Source organism: Athene noctua, chromosome 3 (assembly GCF_965140245.1).
Source record: "Athene noctua chromosome 3, bAthNoc1.hap1.1, whole genome shotgun sequence".
Taxonomy (NCBI): domain Eukaryota; kingdom Metazoa; phylum Chordata; class Aves; order Strigiformes; family Strigidae; genus Athene; species Athene noctua.
The window spans coordinates 74,559,175-74,584,463 of NC_134039.1; the positions used below are offsets into that span (position 1 = coordinate 74,559,175).

The 25,289-nt window shown below is 38.9% G+C and overlaps 1 protein-coding gene across 2 annotated transcripts; it reads left to right on the top strand.

Annotated features, from left to right (window-relative positions):
• Positions 1 to 1,642: 1,642 nt before the first annotated feature.
• Positions 1,643 to 25,280, top strand: NAPEPLD (N-acyl phosphatidylethanolamine phospholipase D). Of its 2 annotated transcripts, none has more exons than XM_074903380.1 (5): positions 1,643 to 2,029; positions 13,223 to 13,535; positions 19,467 to 20,113; positions 21,157 to 21,271; positions 22,514 to 25,280. In XM_074903380.1, exons 1-5 carry the CDS (start codon positions 1,827 to 1,829, stop codon positions 22,637 to 22,639), a joined length of 1,404 nt encoding a protein of 467 aa, XP_074759481.1. In that variant the 5' UTR covers positions 1,643 to 1,826; the 3' UTR covers positions 22,640 to 25,280. The 2 variants fall into 2 exon arrangements, with proteins under 2 accessions (XP_074759481.1, XP_074759482.1); XM_074903381.1 differs by lacking the exon at positions 1,643 to 2,029 and adding an exon at positions 2,038 to 2,274.
• The last annotated feature ends 9 nt before the right edge of the window (positions 25,281 to 25,289 follow it).

Below are 25,289 nucleotides of genomic sequence, written 5' to 3' on the forward strand. Positions count from 1 at the left end.
TCTTTCTCAGTTTAAATGTGTTTGTGTGCATAAGACATTGAAAGATCAAAACCTACCAACGCCGCAGGACTAGACTGAGATCTTAGTTGGCTCACAGGAACACTGAAATAGGAAACTAGTTTAAAATTCAGGTTCTGTTGAAGAGCACTGCTGAAGTAGAATTTTATTGTGTACACTGGCATGACAGAGTAGGTAATAGGTGCTGATATACACTTCTAGCAGGGTCAGAAATTACTTGAGCATTATAATTCCTCACCAGTTGTTATACTAGAAAAGAGATGTTCCCTTTCAAATTGAAAACTGCATGGTGCACAGGCACCAGTTGTCTTTACTTACAGCCTGCAAATGTTGACATCTCTATTTGTAGTACACACAAAATGCATTTACTAAGCAGAGCCTCCTGAACTGAGGCTTTTGCAGCACTGGTGACATACAAACTACTTCCAAATGACACGTGGAGGCAGGTCCACCTACCAGGAGATATTCAGCTGAAGTGTAGGATGAGCATCCCAAATCTGCTACTGTTGGCAATCAGTTACTACCAGCCTGGAGGCACTTAACTGGTGGCTTACACAAATTTCTATACATAGGCACTAAGTATTACTAACTGTTACCAGGCATTTATCAGAGCTATGGAGAGCAGCTTTATCACCTAATGCCTTTAGTAGGTCTTAGATTCCATACAGTAGAAATAACTTAAATCAATATAAATTTGTGGTTAATAATGTATGAGTAAAAGTCATTGCTACAAGGCCAGTTTAGCATTAGACGTGCTGATAGGAGATGAAATAGATCAGGAAATACCAGGTGAGAAGAGCCAGAAGTAAGAAATAAATTGGGATTTTCCACTGTCAAATCTGCCTGACTGTAAACAACAAACACACACCTCTCTTCCTCATACAGAACAAGGTAAATTGGTGGTATTATGCTTCCTCTACCTTACCTAGTCTAAGAGAATGATAGATTAATGATAAGAAGAGTAAGGCTTAAATTTCTAGCCTCCCAATACCTACCTTGAGAACTTTATGTCTGAATATAGGTAAGATTTATTCACTAATAAACTGGACATCCATTCCACAGCTTCAAGATTACATGTACATAAATGTGTTATCGGAGCTCCAGGTAGTTTTAGATTCCATATTGCAGCTATATATGATTTTTTTTTTTCCTATCACAGTTGCATAGCTTTGTTCTTTAACTTCCATTGTATTATGGGCTTAAGGAGGTAAGGAAAGATTAAAAAAATGCGTATTTATTTCTGAGACCCTAATTTCTCTGGACTGGGTGCCTCAAAACCCCTCACTTCCCAGCCCGTCGGCTAGAGTCGCATGTGAACTACTCACAAGCGTGCACAGGGAGGGAGGTGATGGCCGTAATCCTGCACCTGGAGGAACTTGGGCACGAGCTGTAACTTCCCGACACTGGGGAAACGGCGACGGGGATGGAGGGTCCTGCGGGGCGGGAGGCGGCCGATGGCCTCGCGTGGTCTCACCCGTGCCGCCGCACACCCGTCAGCGCCGGTACCCCCGGCGATGGCGGCGCCAGTTCAGGTTCCCAAGAAAACCGGGTCTAGGTAACTTTTCACCGCAGCACCAGGTGGTCAGAGCAGCTCGTACTCCCAAACGGGACCGCGGGCAGCGTTTGCCAGCCGCCGGGGCCGGGCAGGAGCGGAGCCAAGCGCTTCCCTCTCCCCGGGTGGCAGCCCCGCCGTGGCTCCGGGCCCGAGGGCGTCCGGCCGCCAGGCTCCCTCAGCGCCGGCCCCCCCGCCGCCATCTTGCTAACGGCCGCGCGGCGGGGCCCCGCCGGGTGCGGGCAGGCCGCCCGCCATGGTGCGGGGCAGGGCGCTGTGGAGCTGCTGCCCGCAGCTGGCCGCGCTGCCCTCAGCGGCGGGCGGGCCAGGTGGGAAGGCGCAGCCGTTCAACGGCTCCTGGTGCAGAGCCGCGGGGCCGCCGCGGAGGGGGTGGAGCGGCACCATGGAGGAGGAGGAGGACGAGAAGGAGACTTCTCAGGGGCAGCGGCAGCCCGGGAGGTGAGCGGCTCTCCGGCGGCAGGCAGCGCGCCGGGGGCGGGGGTCGCTGCCCCCGCGCCGTCCTGTGGGCAGGGAGGGACCGAGCCGAGCGGCGGCTCCCGTGCCCGTCCGGAGGAGAAGCACCTGCCACACCTGCCGCCCCCGAAGCCCGCCCGGCGGCAGCGGGGCCGGAGCAGCGCGGCGCCGCGCACCTGCTCCGAGCGCGGCGGCGGGACTGCCAGACGCACCGCACCGGCGTCCGCCGGGTGAGCGCGGCGGGGCGGACCGGGCTGCGCCGCCGCGGGAGGCGGCGGGGAGCGGGGCCGAAGCGGGGAGCCCCGCCGGCGGCGGCGGGGCAGAGCGTCCCGCTCGGAAAAGTTCGGCGGTGGGCGAGGGGTGCCGGGGGCGGCCGAGCCCCGGCTGGCGGCGGCGGGGAGTCGCGCGAGGCGGCCCCCGGCGGGGGTGGGGGCTGGCGGCGGCGCGGGCGCAGCGCGGGAACCGGCCCGGCCCGGGGAGCGGCGCAGGGCCGCCGGCGAGAGCCCCGGGCAGGCGCTCGCACCGGTGAAAGGAAAAAGGTCCTGCAAGGAAAATGGAGACTAAAAATACTGTCCGTAAACTCACGGCAAAATACGCTGCGGTGGTGCTCGGGAAGAAACAAGTTATATAATCGCCTATATAAAAAAACCCAAACCCGCACCAAACCGCTTCGTGGTATTGACGGTGTAGCGAATGTTTTCCTTTGAAGGGAAAACACGAACAGTTGTTTATCGCGAGCGTCTTTCTTGCGTCGTGTAGTGAGAAGCTGAGGATACTAACACAGTCATTTAGTGTCATTAATTCAGTCAATCTCAATGATCGGCAATTATCTCTGGTAAGGATTTAGGGAAAGTATTTGTTGAACGTCTTAATGGCATGCAGTGGAGTCCATATTAAACTTCTGCAGTTTTTCTAGTGTGATGGTTTTTCTAGTGATGATTTTGATTTCTTACTCTGCTAAATGGCGATTATGGAGCTAGTTTTCAGTTTTAAATGAAAGCACTTGGGTATTTTTTCTTAATTTTTCGAACTACACGGGCTAAAGTGACATCGAAAATGAAAGGTAACGACAGGAAAATCACTTCTGTTTTCTGGCAAAAGACCCTTGAAAAAGAGTCGTGTATTTTTTAATTCATAGTAGCAGCTTTATCGATTAATAAAGTGGGAAGCTTGATTCATTTTATAGGTGAGAGTTTCAGAAAGACAAGAAGAAATAAGATTTTTATCTTATTAATGTAAGAATTATTGCATCAGTTGCTTTAGAAATGCCCCAAATGATCTGAAATTGAACAACCTCTTAGAAGAAGATAATGGGAATTTTGAGTACCTGGAGGTTGAAAAGCCCTGTCTCATTCACTCATTTAGATGGAGAGGACGCATTCAGGAGAGGAGGAAGGGATGACAGTGAAACTGTTCAGGTATAAATAACAGTTAATTTGGCTTCATCTTGGCCCAAACCAAAAGAGATCTGCAGCGTTTTTAGAAGGAAGCAATCCATTATTATTATTTTCTTCATTTGTATTGACTAAGTAGATCTGAGGAATTACCTCAGCAGGAATCTGCTATTTCCTCAGCCTTTATAAGCTCAAGATTGAACCAAAACTTCTAATTCTCCATTCAGAAATAGCTTTTCTTTTCTGCAGTTGGAAGGCAATTGTTTCGTCTATGATGAAAAAAATTGAAATGCTGCCCGTATTAATTAGTGCCTTTATATGTAACACCTGCTGTGAAATTATTTTTTCTTTCCTTACATCTATTAGTCCCTTCCTGATCTCACTTCAGGTTTTTTCAGTTGCTGTAAGTATGTAGTTTGCAGTATACTGGTTAGCACTGTAATCAGAATCCTGCTTCTAATACACTGAGAGCCAGGACCATGGTAAATCACTTGGTCATCATCTTGTGTCTAAATGCAGCTTTGGGTAAAAAGGACTTTTCTGTAAACCAAATGTTGCACTTGATTTGAATATTTTTAGAAAATCTAGGAAACAAGTTACACGTTTTTTACTGATTCCATGTAATATCTTAATATATAGCAGCTGTATAAAGAAAGGATTATTTGGGTTTGACTAGCATACAACTGTGCCCAAGCAGATATACCTCACAAAGCTGTTCAGTCAAGAGAATTGGGCGTTACCAAGGGACACTATGAAAACACTTTGCTGCCATTGTGTGTCCCTACTGTGAAAAACAAAGTTTGATAAGATGTTGTGCAAGTGAAAAGTCAAGTGATAAGGAATGTATATCAAGAGATTTTTCTTGTTTAAGACCCGTTACTATGGTTGGAGCTAGTAGTGCTACTGTCTGCTGAGTAAGGATTATGGAAAGATTTTAAATTTTATTGCTTATACTCTTTGGAAATAGTATCAGTTGTTACGGCAGAAACCTCCTCTGCTGTGGACTGGTTTTTGAGGGAGGGTTTCAGTGAGGTTCAGCTGTTTCTCATAATGGGATTGTGGCAATAACAAGTTGTTGATGTGTGTCTATTTAGGTGTGTTTAAATTAAACACTTAGTCTCCTTAAAACACCTACATATTTAGGATGGTGCCTCCAAAATTAGTAGATGGCTCACATTTGTGTTGGAAAGGTGCCTTGACTCTTCTGTAAGAAAAAAAAAACAAACCACCAAACAGCTTTTAATATTAACACTTTTGTTGTTGACTAACAACCAAAGAACTTTGCATTTCATTTAGAGCACATAAAGAGACATCATAATCTAGAGTCGTGGGGATAGAGTAGAAGGCTGGTTATCTATAGGAAAAAGTGTTGTCTTGAAAAATGTGTTGTGACATTTGAAGTTTCCTTGGGTATCTGTGTTTTGTTGTGTCTGGTGTTCTATCACTTGCAATTTCTTTTAATGGCTGTGTTTCAGTTAAAGAACCATAAGGGTGCTGTATTGCATATGCTTTCTGGCTTTCCAGTATGAAGTTTTGGTGATTCAAAACTTGTATTTGGAAAGGCTGATGACCTTCTAGCTTAACTCATGGGAACAGTTGCACTCAAGAAAAACATATTTTTCAACAAAGAAGAACTTACAATTTCCTTATCTTAACTGACCTGGAAATTATTTGTTTGGATTTCAATAAATTTGAAGTCAAACGTTATAAATAGTTCTATAAAATTCATGTATCTAGGGGGTGTGTGTACATGCATACACAGACAAAGAGGGAGACAGAATGTTGTTGGGACAAGCAAAAGAAATCTAAGTAGACGTACAAAGAATTTAGGGAAATAGTTTTATATTGCAGAGAAATGACATCGGGTCCTTTGTGCTCAGACTTTGAACTGAAGAGAGGAAGTCAAATAGACAAATATTTAAATATGTATATAAACAAAATTGTATGACTGCATTAACTTAAAAATAAAAACCAGTTTAGTGCTTGGGCGTTGCTGTACTTCCTGGACAACTGAGGTTTTACAGGGTTTTAAAGATTTATTCTTGGTGTGAGTCTAGAGAAAGTTTGCATATGACTTTGTTCCTTTCTGGCATGGAGAGGAAAGGAAAAAGAAAATTAAAAGGTTTAGTAAATGAAGTGGAGATAGCAATTGCACAGTTGCAGACATAAAAGTGCCAGAGTTGTTTATAAATGAGCTGCTTCAGATTCTGCTTTACCATGTGGGTCCTATGGATCAAGGTTTTAACATGATTTCTATGCATTTTTATGGAAACAGTTCTTACCTTGCCTCATGGACATGTGCGATGAAGGAAATTTGATTTCTACCGTAGTATGTTCAAGTGGTGCCTTAGTTTCATAACATGTAGTAGTATTTATTTTTAGTCATATCTAATTGACATAAGATGATAGATGGGAAAACCTGTACTGTCAGGATGGAGTGCAAGCATGTAACATTAAAACTTCATTTTAGTTAAGGAAAATCTGTGCTAGCAGCTTCAACATTACATAATAACTTAAAATACTAAAACCAAGATGCATAGGCTTTTAACGCATGGGAGTGGCTAAACTGTGTTTATAAATGCTAAACTTTAAAGTTTGGTTGTTTTTTCTAACAGTAAGCCCCATCCTGGAAAGTTTTGCCTTTTGTTATTACCTGTAGTCACATCAGTAGGCCAGTTGAGACGAATGACCTACTCGTTTGCATAATTACTTACAGGAGTGGAGCTGGTGCCAGAACACTAAAGTTGGTGTCCAGATCCTGTAGCTGGGTTGGTACTAATTTCATGTTTTCTCTTTTGGAAAAGCTTTATTGAAATTCTGTACAAGTGTGAAGGGCCATCCGTGGAGATTATCATTGCTGTTGGAATCCAGGGTTTGTCTGCCCAGCTGTGTGCATGTGCATTCTCTTATTTTTCTGTTGATTAAAAAAATTGTCTGCATTTGATTTGTGATCCAGTTATTGTCTTGCATACCATAACACAGCTGTAATGCACAAACCTTGCTTCTGTTGTCAGCCTGAGTCCTGCAGAGCAGGTAAGAAAGCTTTCATTCCAGCTCTTGTGTTTTCTACATTCTTCACTATACATTATGTAGTCACATGAAATCAGTTGTTTAGAGAGAGCAAAGTATAAAGCACTTGCTGTTCTGGTGCGGGGAAAATTGACTCCTGCTTTCCTTTGGTGGCTGCTTCAGCAATAGCACAGTATTACACTGCTCTTGTGCTTAATCATAATGATAGTCTAGGCTGCTCTTTTAAATTTGATGGCTGCATGCCAGCTTTTGGATACTTTTATTCAAGACTGCAGTAAAAGGTGAGGGTAGAGAGGGAAAGAATTTATTTTAATAGGCTTGTATATCTAAAGAAATTGGCTACTGGGTCTGTCATCTCTGTTAGTATTTGTGGCCTCTATGGACACTACAGTCATATTGGGGATCGTAAGCTAAACAGAATATGCATGTTACAGAAAACTTCTATAAAATACATATTTGGGGACTACATGTTTGGGGATTACAAAGTGTTCATATGGGAGAGGGACAGCCCCAGCTGGGGCACCTGGAAACAACGGGAAAGTAGCTATGTATTTTCCCAGTTCCAGGAAGAGGCATCTTTATGCAGTTGATAAAATGTCCATAGCTGATCAGGTTTAACTCGGGATTGAGAAATAGCTGGCTGCAGGTACTACTGATGGACCTGACTGTACAGCCTATTTGCATTTGTATCCAGAGGCCTGTAAGGGTGTAGCTGATAGGCACTTGTAATGACTATGAATAACTTTCTGTTGCTTTAGTTCCCTTAATGAATGCCAGGAAGGTAGAAGTCGGAATGTGTAGTAACGGGAGTGGGCTGCCTTTTGGGTGATAGGTAGCTATTAAATTTGATTATAATATGAAAGTTTAAGCAGCTTTGGTACTAAATGAGAATGAAACTTTGGATAGGGAATAGATTGAAAATGAAGCATATTAAGGGTAGGGGGGAATCATTGAACCTAACCTGGACCTGATTTGGTGGTGTAGGAAGCTGAGCTACACTGATTGAATTCTAAATGGAGGGTATTTAATGAATTACTTTTTTTATAGCAGCACTGGCATAAGTAGTTCTTGTTTACAACAGTAAATTCCTGTTCTCACCCTTCCCTGTCCTAGCCAGCTTGTTGGTATAAACACTTGCACGGTTACACAGTGATGCAGGTGAAAATTAAGTGCTTCTCTAGGGGATGGGAAGGTAAAAAGTGACTATCAGCTAGATCAGTTTCTTGAACTAATTCACCATGTGGACACAAATGTTTGTTTTGGCAAGCCTGGGAAAGTAAGGAGGGCAGAAATGGCTTGGCTCACGGTGGCTGCTTAGGTAACACAGCTGTTGTAAGAGTATGCCTAACAACAGAGGACCATGGGTAGATGCTTCACATTTGTTTTATTTGTAACTAAATTTTTTTCCTGTTATGTCTAACTAAAAGTTTTCTATGTTTTACTGTTGATCCTCAAAACTATGTAAGAATGGTGAAGGATTCATCCTAATTCTATGAGTTTGTTAATGGGGAGAGTTATTTCTGTTTCTGTTATTAACTCCATTATTCATCTTTCTTGAACAGTACACAAGATCACTGTAGAATCAGAATGCTTACAGTTGGGAACAGAGAAGAACTGGGCTGGCAACCTACAGCTGTGCTGTGCAATGGGTACATCCGAAAATGGAAGAAGGCTGTACTAGCGTGGATTTTTTTGCTTTGTGCATGTTTGGAAAATATGGAAGTAGGATGTCACACAGAATCCCAAGCCGGCTATTGAAATATCAAATAATATAAATTAAAATTTCTGCAATGCTTGTTCTTGCTTGCAACTTTTAATGGGAAATCTATAGAAATATTTATAGATCAGCTAGTTGTAAGCTTGAGAGATTTCTTTCTGTGAAAACCTAAAACTAAGAGCATCTGGAATAATTGCTGTTGCAAGTGATTTTGCAGTCATAAAAAAGAACGTATAGTGAAAGAAAAATTCCAAGTTGCATATCAGTATACAGTTTGCAGAAGGCGCAGGTTCTTGCTTTGGAAAGTCTACAGTGGTATGAGGAACAGTCTGAAGTACTGCACAATAAAAGATTAAATGCATTCAGAATTTTCCAGTCTCAAACTGTTCATTAATTAAAGCAGACAGTTTCAGACCTGAAGGAAGAATAAAAGCACAGTCAAAACTTTGCTGACAGTTGTTTGATAGTTAAGCGTGGGGAAACCTTTTTTCAAAAAATTACTTATATGCTCCCTAGTGTTTGCAGATATCCTTTAGCTGAAATACTTTTTAAGTTTCAAACCAAAAAGTGTGCTTTTTGCAGTCATAAAAAATATGTATGTTGAAAGAAAACTTTCAAGTTGTGTAGCAGTATATGGCTCAGATTCTTGCTTTGGTAAAGCTCCAGTGGTGTGAGGAAGTGCTAGGAATTGTGTGCTGTCCCTTTTAGGTGATGTGTAGTGCAGCCCAGTTCTGGATGTAGTCTATACAGAGAGGCAGTGATTAGAAATGAACAAGACTTGTTACTTCAAAAATAGAGAAAATTAAGGATATTTGGAAAGCTATGGAATGTTTGTAAGGTAAGTGTAAAGTTTTTTGGATGTTTTTGGGTTCCAGTAAACCATAGCTTCATAGTAATTATTTCTTAAACTTTCTAGCTTATGGATTTGTTAAATAAGGACCACATTTATGTGTAGAAAAGAAAGATAAATTTATTCTGGTAGACTTCACAGTTAGTAGCATGTCTGTATGCTTAGCAGGGGAAAGGGTGGAAAGGTGAAGACTCACACAGATTTTATGTTGATGCATTTCTTCAAATAAGATTAAAATAAGTTGGCTTGATGCTCAGCTGTGTTTAAAACACCATTTAAAAATAAAAATTTTAATGTTAGAGTGCTTCTCGTAATGTTAATGTATCCTGTTTCCAACCTTCTTTTAGAACAGAAAATATTAAAATGTTTAGTTCAAATTTTAATTATTTTCCTAAATAAACAGAAGACTCAAAGCCAAAATATTTGTGTCTGTGTTTCAGTTACATAAGCAATGCTAAAATAAACAGTCTTTAGGACAACAGGTTTGGGGTCATATCCTGTTTGCAGGTGTAAGCCTGTTTACTGGGACATAAGACATGGGTTTTCCATGCCATGCCCTGCCTGATCTACAGCTTCTCTCCTGCTTTGTACTAGGGGCCCCTTAGTATTTGGTGCTGGAAAACCAGTTCTGTGAGCTCTGCGTTTTGATTCATGTTAGGCTTCATCCTATTCATCAGACGCTAGTGTTCTTCCCCTATGTCTAGAGTACCTTCTGGCCAAGTGGATTTGGCATGACTAATGGTCTCCTTTAGTAGTCTGTATGTCTTGGTCCATTTCTTTTTCTGAATTCAGTCGAAGCAGTAAAGCATCTCTGAGCACAGACAGGGTGGTTGGGTTGCATCTTGCCTGAGGCCCTCTTACAAATGGTGACAATCCACTTGCCCTTGTTTGGGGGGTAAATCACCTCATCCTGAAGGATGGGTTCCATTTGTTAAGAAAGCAACTTGATGCTTTTGAGTAGTCTTCCTCTTTGTTTAAAAGTGTAGACAATAGAAGATTTCTTGTGGAACCTTACAATAACAAATATTCACCAAGGACGTGACCCCTTTCCCCTACCCCTCCCAAGTGATCACAACTCTACTCCAGTTTGATTTTGGTGTCTCTGTTGCTCATAATTTGGCTGGCAATCCAGTGCTTAAATTTATTTCTCAAATGCCAAGGTATTATTGGGGGGGGGGGGGGGGGGGGGGGGGGGGGGAAGAATTAAGGAAGGCTGGATGAAAAATCGGCTCATTTCAGATTTTCTAATGTTTAAAGTACACCTGCCACATCTCCTTGTCTGTAGAGGCTTTGTTTTGCAAAAGGGTAATGATTTCCTTGGACGAATAACTGGTTGAGTTTTACGCTAATGATTAGTGGCTTTCAAGAAATGATCATGTACCCTTTTTTTTTTAAATAAGAAAAATTAGATTTCTTTATTCCACGAATATTCTAGCATGTATTTTACCAGTGTAAACGAAACAAAAATGAACTAGCAAGATTGATACTTCAGAGGACTCTACAGTTCCTCAGGAATACTTTGTCAGTTGTTTGTAAATGTGTCCCTTTCTTACGCATGTAAAAGGGTTTAAAGTATTCTGTGAGCACTGAGGTCTTTTATCCCTTCAGTTGCTTATGGAATACTAATGAAAACCATGTATGTGCATCATGTGGAAAATATGTTGGCAGACAGATACCTGCAGTGCCTTAAATGCTTTGGCATTGTCTTTGTTTAATTAGCATAGTTGATCCCTGCTTCCCCCAGAGGTTTATACTTTCAGAATAAGATCAAAGGTTTATATGAAAATTTAAGCAAAAGTAGAATTCACCTATTTTGGAGATGAATGAATAGATAAACATAAGCTTAAAAATAAAACCTTAGGCACTCTGGTCTCTAATATAAAATGGCTCGTGGGAACAATAATTATGGGAGTTATATATATTTAAAAATCAGACATCTGAGATGTAAACAGAAGAATTTCCTGGAATTAAATACCTATCTGATTAAACTTTTGTGATTTGTTTTCATGATGCTTTCTAGAAGAAATGTTTCTAGAAGAAGATGGTTTATGCTGTGTCTGTGTGCTTTGCTAAATTAATAAGCTGACTTGGCATTGAAAATGCTCTTTGAAGAATGCAAAAAAAAAACCAAACCCAAAATCAAACCTCTTAAGTTAAAGTAACAGTTAAAATATCCATTAAAATTTTTGGGGTATTCTATCTGTCTTTTTGTGGTGCTGATTATTTCTGTTACTATTTATGTCTGCTTAAAATGATATAGAGCAAGTTGGGTGACTGTTCCATTGAAAGCTGATTCCAGTAAATGTTTAGTGGAATAGAGGAAAAAAATCCTAGGAGTATCAACAGTTAAATTAAAATTATGAGGCAGGAATGGTATCTTACTGCTAAATAGAAAATACATAAATGGAGTAGTTTCCGTAAAACTACAGGGAAACTAGAGAACAAAGCAATTACATGAAAACAAGATGATGACCAACGGTGGTACTACAAAAAAATTCTGTCAGCAGTGTTTTATGAATATAGTTCATACTTCCTTATTAGAAGTGAATTTTGATGTGTTAATGTATTATCTATACTGTATGGCAAAATTATGGTTCTTTTGTTAAGAAAATTTCACAATATTTATCAGTTGTCATATCTTTGCAAGTGACGCCATACTTTCTGTTTAGTAATCAGTTGTTGCTGAAATAGCAGGGACAGGCTCTGCATTGGAAATGGAAGCATCACCAGTAAATGTATTTGGGTTCAACTTCATAACAGTTATATGTGTGTAAAATCTTAGCTGTGATGTTGCAGTGACATATTTCTTTTTCCCTGTAATTATGAACTTATGAGGGGCACAACGAGTTATGCAATTTTGAAGAAGACTGTGGGCTTTAATTCTGTTCTCTGAAAATGCTGTTTGAGTGGTACATCAGCCTAGTGCTTCTCATATGAGTATGCAGCTAAAGTTTGAGTATCTGAGTTACTGAAATAGTAGACAGGCTAAAACATGTGGTGGAGAGTTTTCCACAGGATAGACTTCACAATTTCTTATTGAAAATTATTCCTGCACTTAAGCAGTATATCATGCTGTCTGTTCATTACTGATCATCTTCTAGTTTTTATCAGGTAGAGTTTGTAAGTACCAGAAAGTTGTGTAATCTTTAAAATATCAACCTTTTTTAAAAAAAAAACCCCTGTCAGAACAGTATATTTACTTTCAACTGAAATATTGAAAATAATTATAGAAACTGAAGCATTTAGCTTTAGCAACTTTTAAAATAAAGTAGGGATATTTGTTTTTTCTACCTTGGATATAATGAGATAGTAGGACTCCATATTCCTAAACTCTGCAATACTTAAGTGCAGTTTGGAATAAGACTCTGACTATTGAGTTTGCAGTTTTCAAAGAAATGTGCCAGAATTGTGACTTTATAGAAATAAGCTTTTCTCAGTTATTTTTATCACTTTTTTTTTTTTATTTTGCAATTGAAGTAAGAACAAACATTGCTGCCATGATTTATTTGAGATGATCCAATTTTCTGTGGCCTTCCACTAGTCAGTTCAGTTAAATGTAGATCAGAATTGTATTTGAAACAGTTACTTTTACTGTTATTACAATGAGCTTTCCTTCATTCTTGACAAAATAGGAAATAGGACCAAATGTCTTTTGTGTTCTGACTTTTCTGCATGTATGTGCATCTTGTCAGTAGAAATAATGTGTTATTACTGCTACATGAGTCTGCTGCTCTTACTACAAAACAAAGTCACTATGTAGGCAAATCCTGAGGTACTGTATAGTTCCAGCATCTATTGGACAGGTTTGCAGGATCATATTACATCAGGCACTAAATGTCGTAAGTTTCAGGAGGAACTTACTATTCTTCCAAAATGTAAATTAAGGAACCCTTCCCCCTTGCTTTTGCAGTTGGTAGATAATAGTGTTAGTATCTGAAGCTGTGCATTCCGGGGAAGTAAAATTCTGCCTGAACTACAAAGAGATCTCATGTCTGCTTGCCACAGCATGTTTTTGAAGTCTTTTGTATAATAGCTACTGTTCTAAAAGCATATTTTGTTGAGGTAAAAATACAGTAGATTATAAAATGAGAAGGACAGACTTGTTTCTAATGTGTGTGAGAGCATTCAGACTTATTAATGTTGATGTTAGTCCAAGAAAAGATTTATTAATTTAAAATTTATTTTAGTTCTCCTCAAAAAGATATGGATAAGAAAATGGATGAAGAGCAGCCTTTGACTGTGTGTAACCAGTACCCCAAAGAAGCAGTGAGGAAACGTCAGAATTCAGGTCGAGGTTCCAGGGGCAGCGATTCTTCCCGGACCTCCAGAAAAAGCTTCAGGCTGGACTACAGATTAGAAGAGGATGTAACTAAATCAAAGCGAGGCAAAGATGGGAAATTTGTCAACCCGTGGCCAACATGGAAATCGCCAACCTTGCCAAATATTTTGAAATGGTCCCTTATGGAAAAAAATAACAGCAATGTGCCGTGCTCAAAACAGGTAAATACTTGCATGTTTTCTGCTCTTGATTTAGACTTTTTCCTCTGCTCTAGTCAATAAAATAGGACAGTTTCTGAATAATGCTTATTGGGCATCTTTTGGAGACTTTTCTACGTCTTGTGTTTTTGATTTTATTATTTCTTTATCTTTGCAGAAGATGGTTTAATACTTTCTGCCTCTTTATTTTTTTTTTCCTCCTTTCTGTTAGTTCCATACCTTTTAATTTATTCAGCTAGGTTTATATCTACAAAACCAACAAAAATGGCCTCCTAGTTCAGTCATAAACTACAGTTACTCTCTTTTCTTTTTAATAGGTGTTGCCTTATGAAGCTTACTACTATCATCATTTGTATTGCATGAAAGAGCTGTGGAATATCTAATTTTAAAAATTTTGCCTTTTTTTCCCAGATTGCTGTTTACTATATACGTTACATCTTTTTCATAAAAATGTAGTAAATAGTTGCTGTCATTTACTTATGGAAGTGTTTGCAAATCTATGTTTTCCTGTTTCTGTACACCAGGAGCAAGCATTTGTATTGAAATACTAAAGGTGCAGTGCCAGTTTATACCAAGAATAAATAATGGTGTTTCCCTGTATTGCTTCTGTCAGATATTCTATATAAAGAAGGACGCGGGGGAAGCAACCTCTGAGGAAAGCTTCTTTTCCATGAGGAGTAATGGATACTGGAAAGCTCCGGGTTATCTTTGTGGCCACAAGAAGTGCTATGATGGCTACAGTTCTGACAGTTGGGATTACTTCTCAGTAGATTTTCTAATGTGTTGACTGCATCCAGAAAAGCTGTGCTGAAATGTGCAGAACCAGGGAAAGCATTTTTGAACAAACAGGTGTTGTTAATGCTTTTAAGCATCCAAGAATATTATGCTTTTCATTTTTTATCTTTATATGAATTGCCTGTGAAGGAAAGAATTTGATCAACTTTATGGATAGGAAAGCCATGTTACTTATTAATACATGATGGTCAGAGGTTTAGGGATTTCTTTAAGGATAGATACGTGGTATTGAACATGTTTAAGGGAGAAATAATCTTGGCTGTAATTGTTCTATAATAATGACTTCAGAAAGAAACACAGGTAACCTATACTGGCTTTGGGATCCCTTCCAACATTTTACTGTTTTAAATTTGGTGTCTTGCTTCTAGACACTATCTGCACCTTGTAGTCATCACTGCAGTTGTGCCTCAGTGTGTACAGCTTTCTAGGTGGTGTGGTGCATAGTGATACTTTGGCCACATTTGTGTAAAATTCATGCCCTGGCATTTTCAATTGCCTTTGACCACTGCCCTATTCCATATGTGTACAATAGGCTTTGTATCTGGCCAGCACCGGTGAGAAGCCTGGTTAGTGACTGAAGTACCTAGAAGGCAGTGCTAAGGAGTACTACAGAGTGCAGAATATATAGCTTTCTGATGGCAGTGGAGAACTGCAGCACTCCCCTTTAATTTACAGATTATCCCTGCAATAAAGGATGATTACAAAGAAATCCACGCTGTACCAGTTGTAAAGCTGTCTCTCTGACCCACTTGGGATTCATTTTGGACTAAACTTATTGCTTTGCATATGAATTTTTTTTTTTTAATTAAGTGCCGGCAATTATTAAGGAGCTCGGTGAAGTAAATCAGAAATACAAAAACCTAGATAGGGATCAATGAAATGCACTTCTGGAGTCCTCAGCCATTCTGATGCTTCTTCCAGCTATCTTTGTTCCACACCTAAATCAACCTGTAAAGCACTTCTGAGCTTATTTAAAATTCAAACTAAGGAGTCCATACTTTATTTAGCACTGTTAGATAGCATGACTTTTGAGCAGACTTCTACTTTTAATTTCCACATTGAGTGTGCCTAGTGATACCCTGCTATGCTGAGCAGGTTCAGTTTATGTGTATCAAGTGCTTTGCATATGTAAAAAAAAAAAAAGGCATATTATCCAGGATATGTGCTTCACTGTGTAGAAGCTGTATGTATTCTAATCATGCCTTCACAACAAGCCTGTATCATTATCCAGAATGCATAGACTTCTTGTATTTTCATTAGTCTTTATTAATAACTTTTTTCAGTGCTGTTGGAGTATCTTTAGTTGTTGGATCAGCGATTTAGATTGTTTTCATTTCTGCAAAGTCCAGTGGTATTGCAGTATGCACTAAGCACCAAAAATCCTAAGCTAATTAGCTAGTCTTACCAAAGACCGTCATGTGTTTCTTCTTGCTTTGTATTAGGAAGGAAAGAACATGGGAGGAGTGAAAGGGCACAGCAGGAGGAATTTTTATATTACTCAGTGATGAAGATAAGACAGTATTAGGCACCTTCTGCTTCTGTTGGTAGCTGATTTGACATCAATGCCATATTTCAAAGATCTGTTAGGATTCTTGTAGTATTAATATGTTTCTGGTTAGTCTGACAGAGAACAAAATGTACTATAACAGGATAAGTGTTCCATAAGATTATGTATTTCGTTCATGATGTTGTTTTATCTTGTTGTATGAGTTTTAAGAATTTAATATGAAGTATACTGCCAGTAGAACTTGCGTTTTAGTTTGAAATCTTAGAGTTGAGTAATGAGTCCTTATTGCTTTAAAAGTAATTCTGGGGATTTTAGTGTACTTTTGTAAAATATTAAAAAAACACCACCTCAAACACAAACTCCATGGTCTGAGACGTAATTTCTTCAGCTTTTTCCATGTGATCTAGTATGATAGCTCAACAAAATACCTGATTTCTGATCTCATCCTCTGAGGAATCACTGATTTGGATCAGAGACCTGTGTATCACAAGCATGTAGGGCTCATACAGAGCTTATGCTTTCCAACTTACACTGCCTTTGTGCTCTTGGTTTGCCTTGAACTTTTGTTCACCGAATTTCATTTAAATAGGTCAGGATACTGGTTGCTCGAACTGTGCTACTCTTTATTTGTCAGTCTTCCTGTCTGTGTGTCCTTTACAAATGCCTTTTATAGTGATTAGTTCTATCTTTAAATCAACTATTTGAAATACTTAATAGTGTCGATCCTAGTGACATCCTTGTAAAGCCTTTAATAGTGCAGATGTGTTGTCGTTTTACCCTGGTAGGCAGCTAAGCCCCACACAGCCACCTGCTCACTCGCTCACCCACAGTGGGATAGGGGAGAGAATTGGAAGGTCAAAAGTGTGAAAACTCATGATTTGAGATGAAGGCAGTTTAATAGGTAAAGCAAAAGCTGCATGCACAAAGTAAAGTAAAAAATTGATTTACCCCTTCCTATCAGCAGGCAAGTGTTCAGCCATCTCCAGGAAGCAGGGCTCCATTGCCCATAACAGTTACTTGGGAAGACAAGTACCATTACTCTAACGTCCTCTTGCCGCCTCCTAACCCCAGCTTTTATTGCTGAGCACAGTGTCACGTGGTCTGGCATATCCCTCTGGTGAGTTGGGGTCAGCTGTCCTGGCTGGGTCCCCTCCCAACTTCTTGTGCACCCCCAGCCTAGTGGCTTTGGTGCTGTTAAGCACTGTCCAGCAACAGCTAAAACATCAGTCTGTTATCAACACAAATCCAAAACATAGCACCACAGGAGCGACTAGGAAGAAAATTAACTTTATCCCACCCAAAACCAGTACAACATTATTTGAGTCACAGTTAAGAACTAATTGTTCACATCTGCCAGTTCTTTATCCATTTAGTGTTGTTAATATTTTATTATGCTGATTTTAAAAACTAGTTTATGTCAAATGTCAGCAAAAATAATGTGGGTTCATTTAATTCTCAGAATAATTTGTTGTCTACCTCTAAAACCAGCTAATTAAAAAGAACATTTTCCATAAAAAATGTATTTACTGACCTAAATTGCATTATGACAATTAATTATTAAATTCCATATCTGAGTTTAATTTCTTAGATAGAATCTGACTTGTTGACTTAACCGTGTGTAATTTGATGGTTTGTCCTAATTTCCATTTTTGAGTATTACGTTAGTTTTATGGATGTTCCACTCTTTTTTTTAATTCAAGCATCACAATATAACACTTTCTGTGGTTCGGGTTTCTGCTGCCAGTGTCATTCCCATGTACTTAGAATGAAATAGAGGTAAGAAAGTGATGCTTTTTTGGAGAAGCAGCAGTTTATCTCAGTTTAATACTCACACTTTTTTTGTTCTTGTATGAATAAGTGGTTGTATTGTACTAACCTTAGATTCAGCTTTATAGAAGGTTATCTATTTTCATTCCTGGAGACAGTAATCAGACTCTTTTCTGTAGACATGTCTTGTCCATTAGCTCTCAGAAAAAGCAATTTCATCAATATTACTTATAATAGAATTGTAGGGGGATGGAGGTATGTGTGCTTTGGTTTTCCCCAACATATACCCTCCAAATTAATAAAATACTGTGGAGAAAGTAACTTTCCTGAAGCTGTCAAGACTGTTTTAGCAATGGAAATCCTAAACTCCTAAACTGTCAGCATTGGCTGGACTTTTAAGGGAGCAGAAGATCATCTCTGTATAAGCTTGCTGATAGCACTGATTTACTATCCTAGACCTAGAGAATGAGAGCACCAACCATTGCAGGGAGAACTTGACCAGGAAGCAGAAGTGCTGGGACATCTGTGATTACTAGGGAGAGAAGAGTGTCAGGAGTCTGTAGAAGCTGCCTAACATGGGAAAATTCTTCTAAGGTGATGTGAGGACTTCAGACTAGAACTGTTTGGGAGGAGAGCCTTAGCCACACTGTGGTAGAGCTGAAGGTCGTCAGAACTCTGAGAAGACTTTTTGTTTAGTTGCCTTTTTTTAATAGGAAAACTCTTATTTATTATAACTCAAACTTCTGCTTAAGCGTCTCAACCAAACTGCAGTAAAGAATGTAACTGGTTCAAAATGAGATAATTGAGTGGTGGTTGGGCGATGAGTTTCAGCAGATAATATACAGCCATGGCCTCTTTTGTGCCAACTTGAGGCCTCACACAGAGTCAAATTTGGAAGCTGATTAAGATGAAAGCTGTTTACTTTCCTCCTCTGGATTAATGTTCAGCTGGATCAGTTCTCTCGCCCATCAGACTTTAGTGGGGACTGTGTAAGTATTTATGCTGAAACAAGACAGGAGATGGGAGAAGGTTTCCATCACTTTGTTACACAGGAGTATGGATTTAGATTGATTTGAAGTCATTCATGGGACTGCATCCTGAACATACAGGAAGATCAGTACAGTGATTTATTAATTAATAATTAAAATTTAATTACCTTGAAGACTTCAATAAAACATCACAAGAAGAACAGCTAAGTGCCTTAAGAGTTTGTTTTAAGAATGTTTATTGAATTACTGGCAGGTGGGAAGAGAGAATTATAAAGGCTAACACTAGCCAAGTGAGGTTAACCTCCATGTGCTGCTTCTGTATGTAATGGGGAAAAGAGAGGGGGTCTGCTAAAGGCTGTTGTGGAATGTTGTTGGGAACATGGCTTTCTCTTTCATCTGTGGATTTTCAGCTTATGTTAGGACTTAAGGGATGCATCATTTAGTTGCACAAACTAAACTCGAACATTTGTTACAGTAACAGTAATGTACATATTCTTTTCCAGGTCAGGAAGGCCAACCCATTGCAAAGGCTCTCCCAGGATGCTGTTAGTGCCTTGCAGTGCTTTCACTGCAATGCTTTAAGAGTTTCTCTCTCTCTTAGTAGGTCTCCTGGCCTGATAGGATACTCTCAAGTTCTTTCTTCTCTCTCTTGACAGAGAAGTGAAAAGTTACAAAAACCTAAGAAGAAATTAGAAGGAAGTAGCTGAGAAAATGGTCATTAAAAAGGCATCTGTTTTTTGTTGCAGTTCTCTGGTTGCCTAAAAATATAAACAAAATGAAAATCTTGACTGTAATGATTTGTGCCTTGTATGCAGTTTTTGTTCCATGGCTAAGTACATTCTGAAATCTCACGCATGTTGTGTTCTTTTTTGCTAGGAACTTGATAAAGAGCTTCCAGTGTTAAAACCTTACTTTGTTCAAAAGCCAGAACTTGCTGGGAAGACAGGAACTGGTATGCGAGTCACGTGGTTGGGACATGCCTCAGTTATGGTGGAAATGGATGAACTTGTATTTCTTACTGACCCAATCTTCAGCCAGCGAGCTTCCCCTACTCAGCTGATGGGTCCCAAGCGCTTCCGAGGACCTCCGTGCACAGTAGAGCAGCTCCCCAGAATAGATGCGGTCATGATCAGCCACACCCATTACGATCATTTGGACTACAACACTGTAATGAGTTTGAATGAACGCTTTGGGAGTGAGCTGCGCTGGTTTGTGCCTCTGGGACTCCTGGACTGGATGCAGAGATGCGGTTGTGAGAACGTGATTGAACTGGATTGGTGGGAAGAGAACTGTGTCCCTGGTCATGATGCGGTAACTTTTGTCTTCACTCCTTCTCAACATTGGTGCAAAAGGACTGCGACAGATGACAACAAGGTTCTCTGGGGCAGCTGGTCTGTCTTGGGACCTTGGAATAGGTTTTTCTTTTCAGGAGATACTGGATATTGTGTTGCTTTTGAACAGATAGGTAAAAGGTTTGGACCTTTTGATCTTGCAGCCATCCCCATTGGAGCTTATGAGCCAAGGTATGAAAATCAAAGTTTGGTCAAAATACATAAATGAGATTATATACTGACGACAAAGAAATACACCCAGAAATAAAAAATGTAGGTATACTTTATTAAGAATATACATTAGAACGTAGAGGCAAAAGAAGGAAATTGCTGAGGCAAAAGGACATGCTGAATGACAAAAAAAAAAGCAGGCAATTGGAAGAGCTGAAAGACCTAGGATGCTTGCCTATGTGTGTGTGATGCTCTTGAAGAATTTTCTTCAGTCTTCAGCACAGCAAGCTGACTTTGTTCCATGAAAAATATGGACTAAAAATCTGTAATTACTTTGTGCGTTTTTGTTTTTTTTTTCTGAAATAGCAGCAATTAATCCAACCAGTTTAGATGCATGCAATTTGCTGCATTTTTCTCTTTTTTTAATGCTGTTTTTGCAACTTACCTGGAGATAAAGGTGACTCTAGGGTATGAAAGATCCATTTGTTTAGGCATCTGTATCCTACTTATGACAGGGTTCTAAACTTTTAGATTATAATACTCATATAATGCTGGAATCAAAGCTTGTATAGGCTGGGAAAGGAAAATAGCAATCTGAATAACATGGTAAAAATCCAGTATCTTTCAAGAATTGCCAGGTTCTCTCTTCTGCTTTACCATTTCCTCAGGCTATCATCTGAAGCACACACTTTTTGGTGTGTGCTGCTAGCATGAAATTTTTTCAGGGATGGATTTAAATCTATGGCCTTAATGCCTCAAGGAACAAGTAATATGTCCATATGCTATTAAAAATAGAGATTAAAAAAAATCCATTTGAAAAGGGGAGTGAAATACATGGACTGCTGTTTCGTGGGTATGTTGGTATATTCCAGCTTGTTGATTTTGAGGATTCCTATGTTGTTCAGACATACATGCTCCATAATTTTTTTGATTAGGTGTTTAGATGGGGATTTTTTGTTTGTTTGTTTATTTTTAGACTCTTTGTCTCTTACCCAAAAGAAAATAAAGAAGAAATCTTGCACTGAATTAAGTGACACAAAAAAATGTACTTTGTGTTTTGGTAGGTGGTTTATGAAATACCAGCACGTGGATCCTGAAGAAGCAGTAAGAATCCATATTGATGTTCAAGCAAAGAAGTCTGTAGCAATTCATTGGGGGACCTTTGCTTTAGCAAATGAGGTAAATTTCAACACTATACATGAGCGCAGATTTCCTGCGTACACAGCATATGAAGGTTTGCTCTTGCAGTTTAACCTAGGTATCTGTAAATGTGTATTTAAAATGTAAACTTTGTATAAGTGAAAAGTTGCTACTATATGTACTGCAGTTAAAAACAATGTTTAGCTTTTCATAACCAGTTACATGAAATATTTCTGTTAACATTTATTTGAAAGTAGAGTTGCTGAAACAAATGTGGAGGATTTCTGACATCCAAAAGGTGTGGATATGCATGCAATAATAAAAGTAAATTCAGCAGTGCATCACCTGGAGGCAGTAAGAGTTGCATGCCTGTAGGTCAATACGGTATTTATTAATCATGTCTGTCTCATAAATAAATGGAATAGTATTTTTAATAGTTGATTTGTAGTTAAACCAGCACAATATGAAAAACTAAGTTATTCTGAGTTGCTGATTTTTCAAATAAAATTTTCTTTTACTCCCCTCCCACCCCTCCCCAAGTCCCCAGTTCTGATAAGGAAGTTACCCAGGTACCTTCACAATGACTAAAAATGCACTGAAAGGGAAGTATCTACATCACCTTTGATACACCTTGTCTGGTAGCTGTTTTTCAACTTTGTCTTTGTATCAGTTGTGCCACTTTATCTTGTAAGTCAGTCCTGATGCCGTTACCTATGTTCACCTGATATGTTTTCCTTAACTTGGGTTTAACGTTTCCTATCCACGATGCTTCCAATAAATAGTCAGTAGTGCCCACGGTACAAATGATGCTATGCATTTAGAAGCACAAAATTGGGTGATTTCTTCCTGATGACGCCTTTTCAGAAATGTAACAAATACAATGAAGTAACTTCAGGGGGACCCCACTGAAACGGCACTAGTTTTTAAACAGCAAAGCTGACAAATTTGTTTCACTGCCCGAAAGAAAGCGCCATCTGCTGACCTGCCAACTCTCCTCTCACCGCATTTCTGCTTCTAAGGGAGCTACTTCAATACATGGAAGACTGAATTTTAGATGCTAAGTTGTGCCTTGCTAGTTACTCTACAACTGTAAATCAGTATTCTTACCGTTTAATAACTGAAAATGAAACCAAACATTTTGACAAATGTCTTTCCCCCCTTCCCCACTTTAGATAACGTTTAAAATATAAACTGTATCTTGTTTAGAGCAGCGATATTCTTTTTTTTCTCTCCAAATGCTGCAATGGTATCTTTTCCCTCATATTATTCTTATTTTTCCAGTACTACTTGGATCCTCCAGTTAAACTGAATGAAGCTCTTGAAAGATACGGCTTGAAAAAAGACGACTTCTTTGTCTTGAACCACGGAGAATCACGGGAGTTGAGTACAAATGATGGGTTTGAGTAATGAAACAGTAGCAGTTCCTTGTTTGATTTGAACTAGCAATTAATGTTACAGATATTAATATGATGTACTTACAAAATAGACTTTCTGGAGTGAATTGGATTTTCAGATGCCAGGTTTGTCAGTTTCAGAACTAAAACTTGCATACCAACTTCGTGATAAATTTTACTAGTTATATTATTTATAAAATTTGAGAGGTGACCTAAAAAAACCCTGGTTACTATTTAAGGTATTGTCTGGGAATAACTTGCAGTTTCAACTTGTATATACACCACTGATAAATTGCTGGGGTTTTTTACAAAACTCTTCATCTTACCTGCAGCAGCAATAATAACCTCAGCACAGGACATATTCTTAGAATTAATGGCTGACTTGAATTAGTCATTGTTAGAATGTCATCTCCCACTTGTTAGTCATTAACCTTCAGGTTATGTCCTGTGCCCTGATAGCTTCACTGTATGTTTTGTGGGGTGGAGTCTTCCAATACAGCTGTGTTGCTAAAGCACAAGCACAGTAAAATAATTATTTTACTGAGTGCTTCTACATTTTTCATATCTTGACGAACCACAAAAGCTTAATTTTACAATGATCTAAAGAAATGTGCCTTTTAAAGAAAGAGATAATTTAATATTGCATCATTGATGTGTAAAACTTACTGCTGGACAGAGTATGTGCACACTTTCATTGTTTTGTCAATGTTTTTAAGTTAGGCCTGAATGTGTCTAAAATAACTTTCTTGTCAAATGCAGTACATGAAATGGAAGAATCCCTTAATGGCGCTTGTCTTTGCATTGACTCAGCCTATTACTAAGTTTTTGTTTTTTTTTTTTTTAAGTCTTAAGCAAGGGCTGCGGTATTTTTTCTTCTAACTAATAATTTTAAAGTTAAATGAGAGATTACAACATTGTTCAGTATTGTAAAACTTGGCTAAATGTATCTGTACCAAATTGCCATGCTAATTTATAGAATTAAATCCTATTGTTGCCAATAAAAAGGCCTGTTGTTGTTCTTCATAGTTCACTGGCAAATTATCTTTTTTGGTCGTGATTTGTTTTGGTCTCTGGGATATGTGTGTTTTTTTGGTCTTGCTGTGCACTACATTTTATGTTCATTAATATAAATAAAAAAGAGACACATTATTTCCCTGCAATTCAAACATGAACTTCTGGCAGCTAATTAACACCAGTTAATGAGAATTCATCCTAGGACCAAAACTGTGGTAATCTTAACTGTTGCCAGTTAACTTTTAAAAATTTATATTGGGAAGTCCTAGAATTCTTACAGCTATTAATACCAACAAAGAACAGCACAAGGAGGCAAAGATCAGTTAGTCCAAGTTGATACAGAGGATTACAATTTTATGCTAGAAAAAGTAGCTTATATTTCTTTGGTGGGATTCATGTTTGACAAACATCAAGATTTCTTTATTTGAAGACCTAATTCTAGCATCGTCTGGATGTATTCACCAGAATTTGATCAAAACTGGTTTAAAACTACTCTCAGTCATTCAGTGTGGATTTTGGGAGGGTATTTCAGATGAAGTCTCTATTGGGCCACATTTACACAATAGCTTCAATAACAATTTGGATAATATAATGCATATTACATGTCCATAATACTGTGGAGGACATCAAGCTGCAGGATATTTTGAGTACTTTGAAGGATTAAAATCGAAGTTGTTGGGTTGGTTTTGGTTTTTTTTTCAGTTTTCAAAATCATCAATAGACTATTCTATGAAATTCTGTACTTCAGAAAGAAAGAGTGAAGCTAAAATACAGAATACCTAGATAAGCAACCACATAGCAGAGAAGGAATTGAGATTAAATGTCAGTAAGGGGATATGTTTTGGTTTGCATCTATTAATTCAGTTGTATGTAGAACAGTGACTGTTATGCTTTGCTTGGTGCTGGTAAGATTTCATCGAGGGTGTGGGATAAAAAAATTAGACACACTTGCATGAAGACACTTTGGAGAGTCCTGCCTGAATACAAAATATCTCAACAGCATTGTTCTATGAAGAAAGCATTTTAAAATAGGTGTTTCTAGACCAGAAGAAGATGACTGAGCCAACACTAATGACTTTCACGTTTTTTTAGAAAAGGGGACAATGGTCACTTGTTTCTGTCAGCTAGCAAATCAGAGGATGAAGAGATCAACTTTAATTATCAAAAAGATGATATTTGAAAAACTTACTGTTGGGTTGGAGAACAGGGGGAGGGACATAAAGACATCTCTTGTGCTGAGCTTAAGAAAACATATATGCATCAGATATACCTAGAACAGACTAATCTTAAATTCTTGTCAGAAGAAAAGGGTGGGATTGGTAAATTCTTGGTATCTGACCTAGACTTTATTTTCCTTTGTTAAATAGAGAAGCAGAAAAAAATTAAAACTATGAAAAGTGACAAAACATTGATTGATTGTAATGTAACTTGCTTATTACAAAATAAGCAGTTTTTGGAGCAGTGGAAAGGTGAAAGGGAAGTTCACTGTCAATATAGCAGTTGTCAGGTTCTGACTGGGAATCATGCCAACTTCGATTTCTGCCTTAATTGTATTCCTGGTGAGTTAAAACTACCTAAGTAGATAAATTAGATACATGTAGCTTCATCCCTGTATTGATCAGGGTATAGATACGTTGTTATTTTCAAGG

Bases quoted from the DNA above. Each gene is read 5' to 3' on its own strand.
- NAPEPLD (XM_074903380.1), top strand. From the start codon at position 1,827: ATGGTGCGGGGCAGGGCGCTGTGGAGCTGCTGCCCGCAGCTGGCCGCG. The intron at 2,030-13,222 runs GTGAGCGGCTCT...AATTTATTTTAG, and splicing joins GGGCAGCGGCAGCCCGGGAG to TTCTCCTCAAAAAGATATGG. The intron at 21,272-22,513 runs GTAAATTTCAAC...TTATTTTTCCAG, and splicing joins CCTTTGCTTTAGCAAATGAG to TACTACTTGGATCCTCCAGT.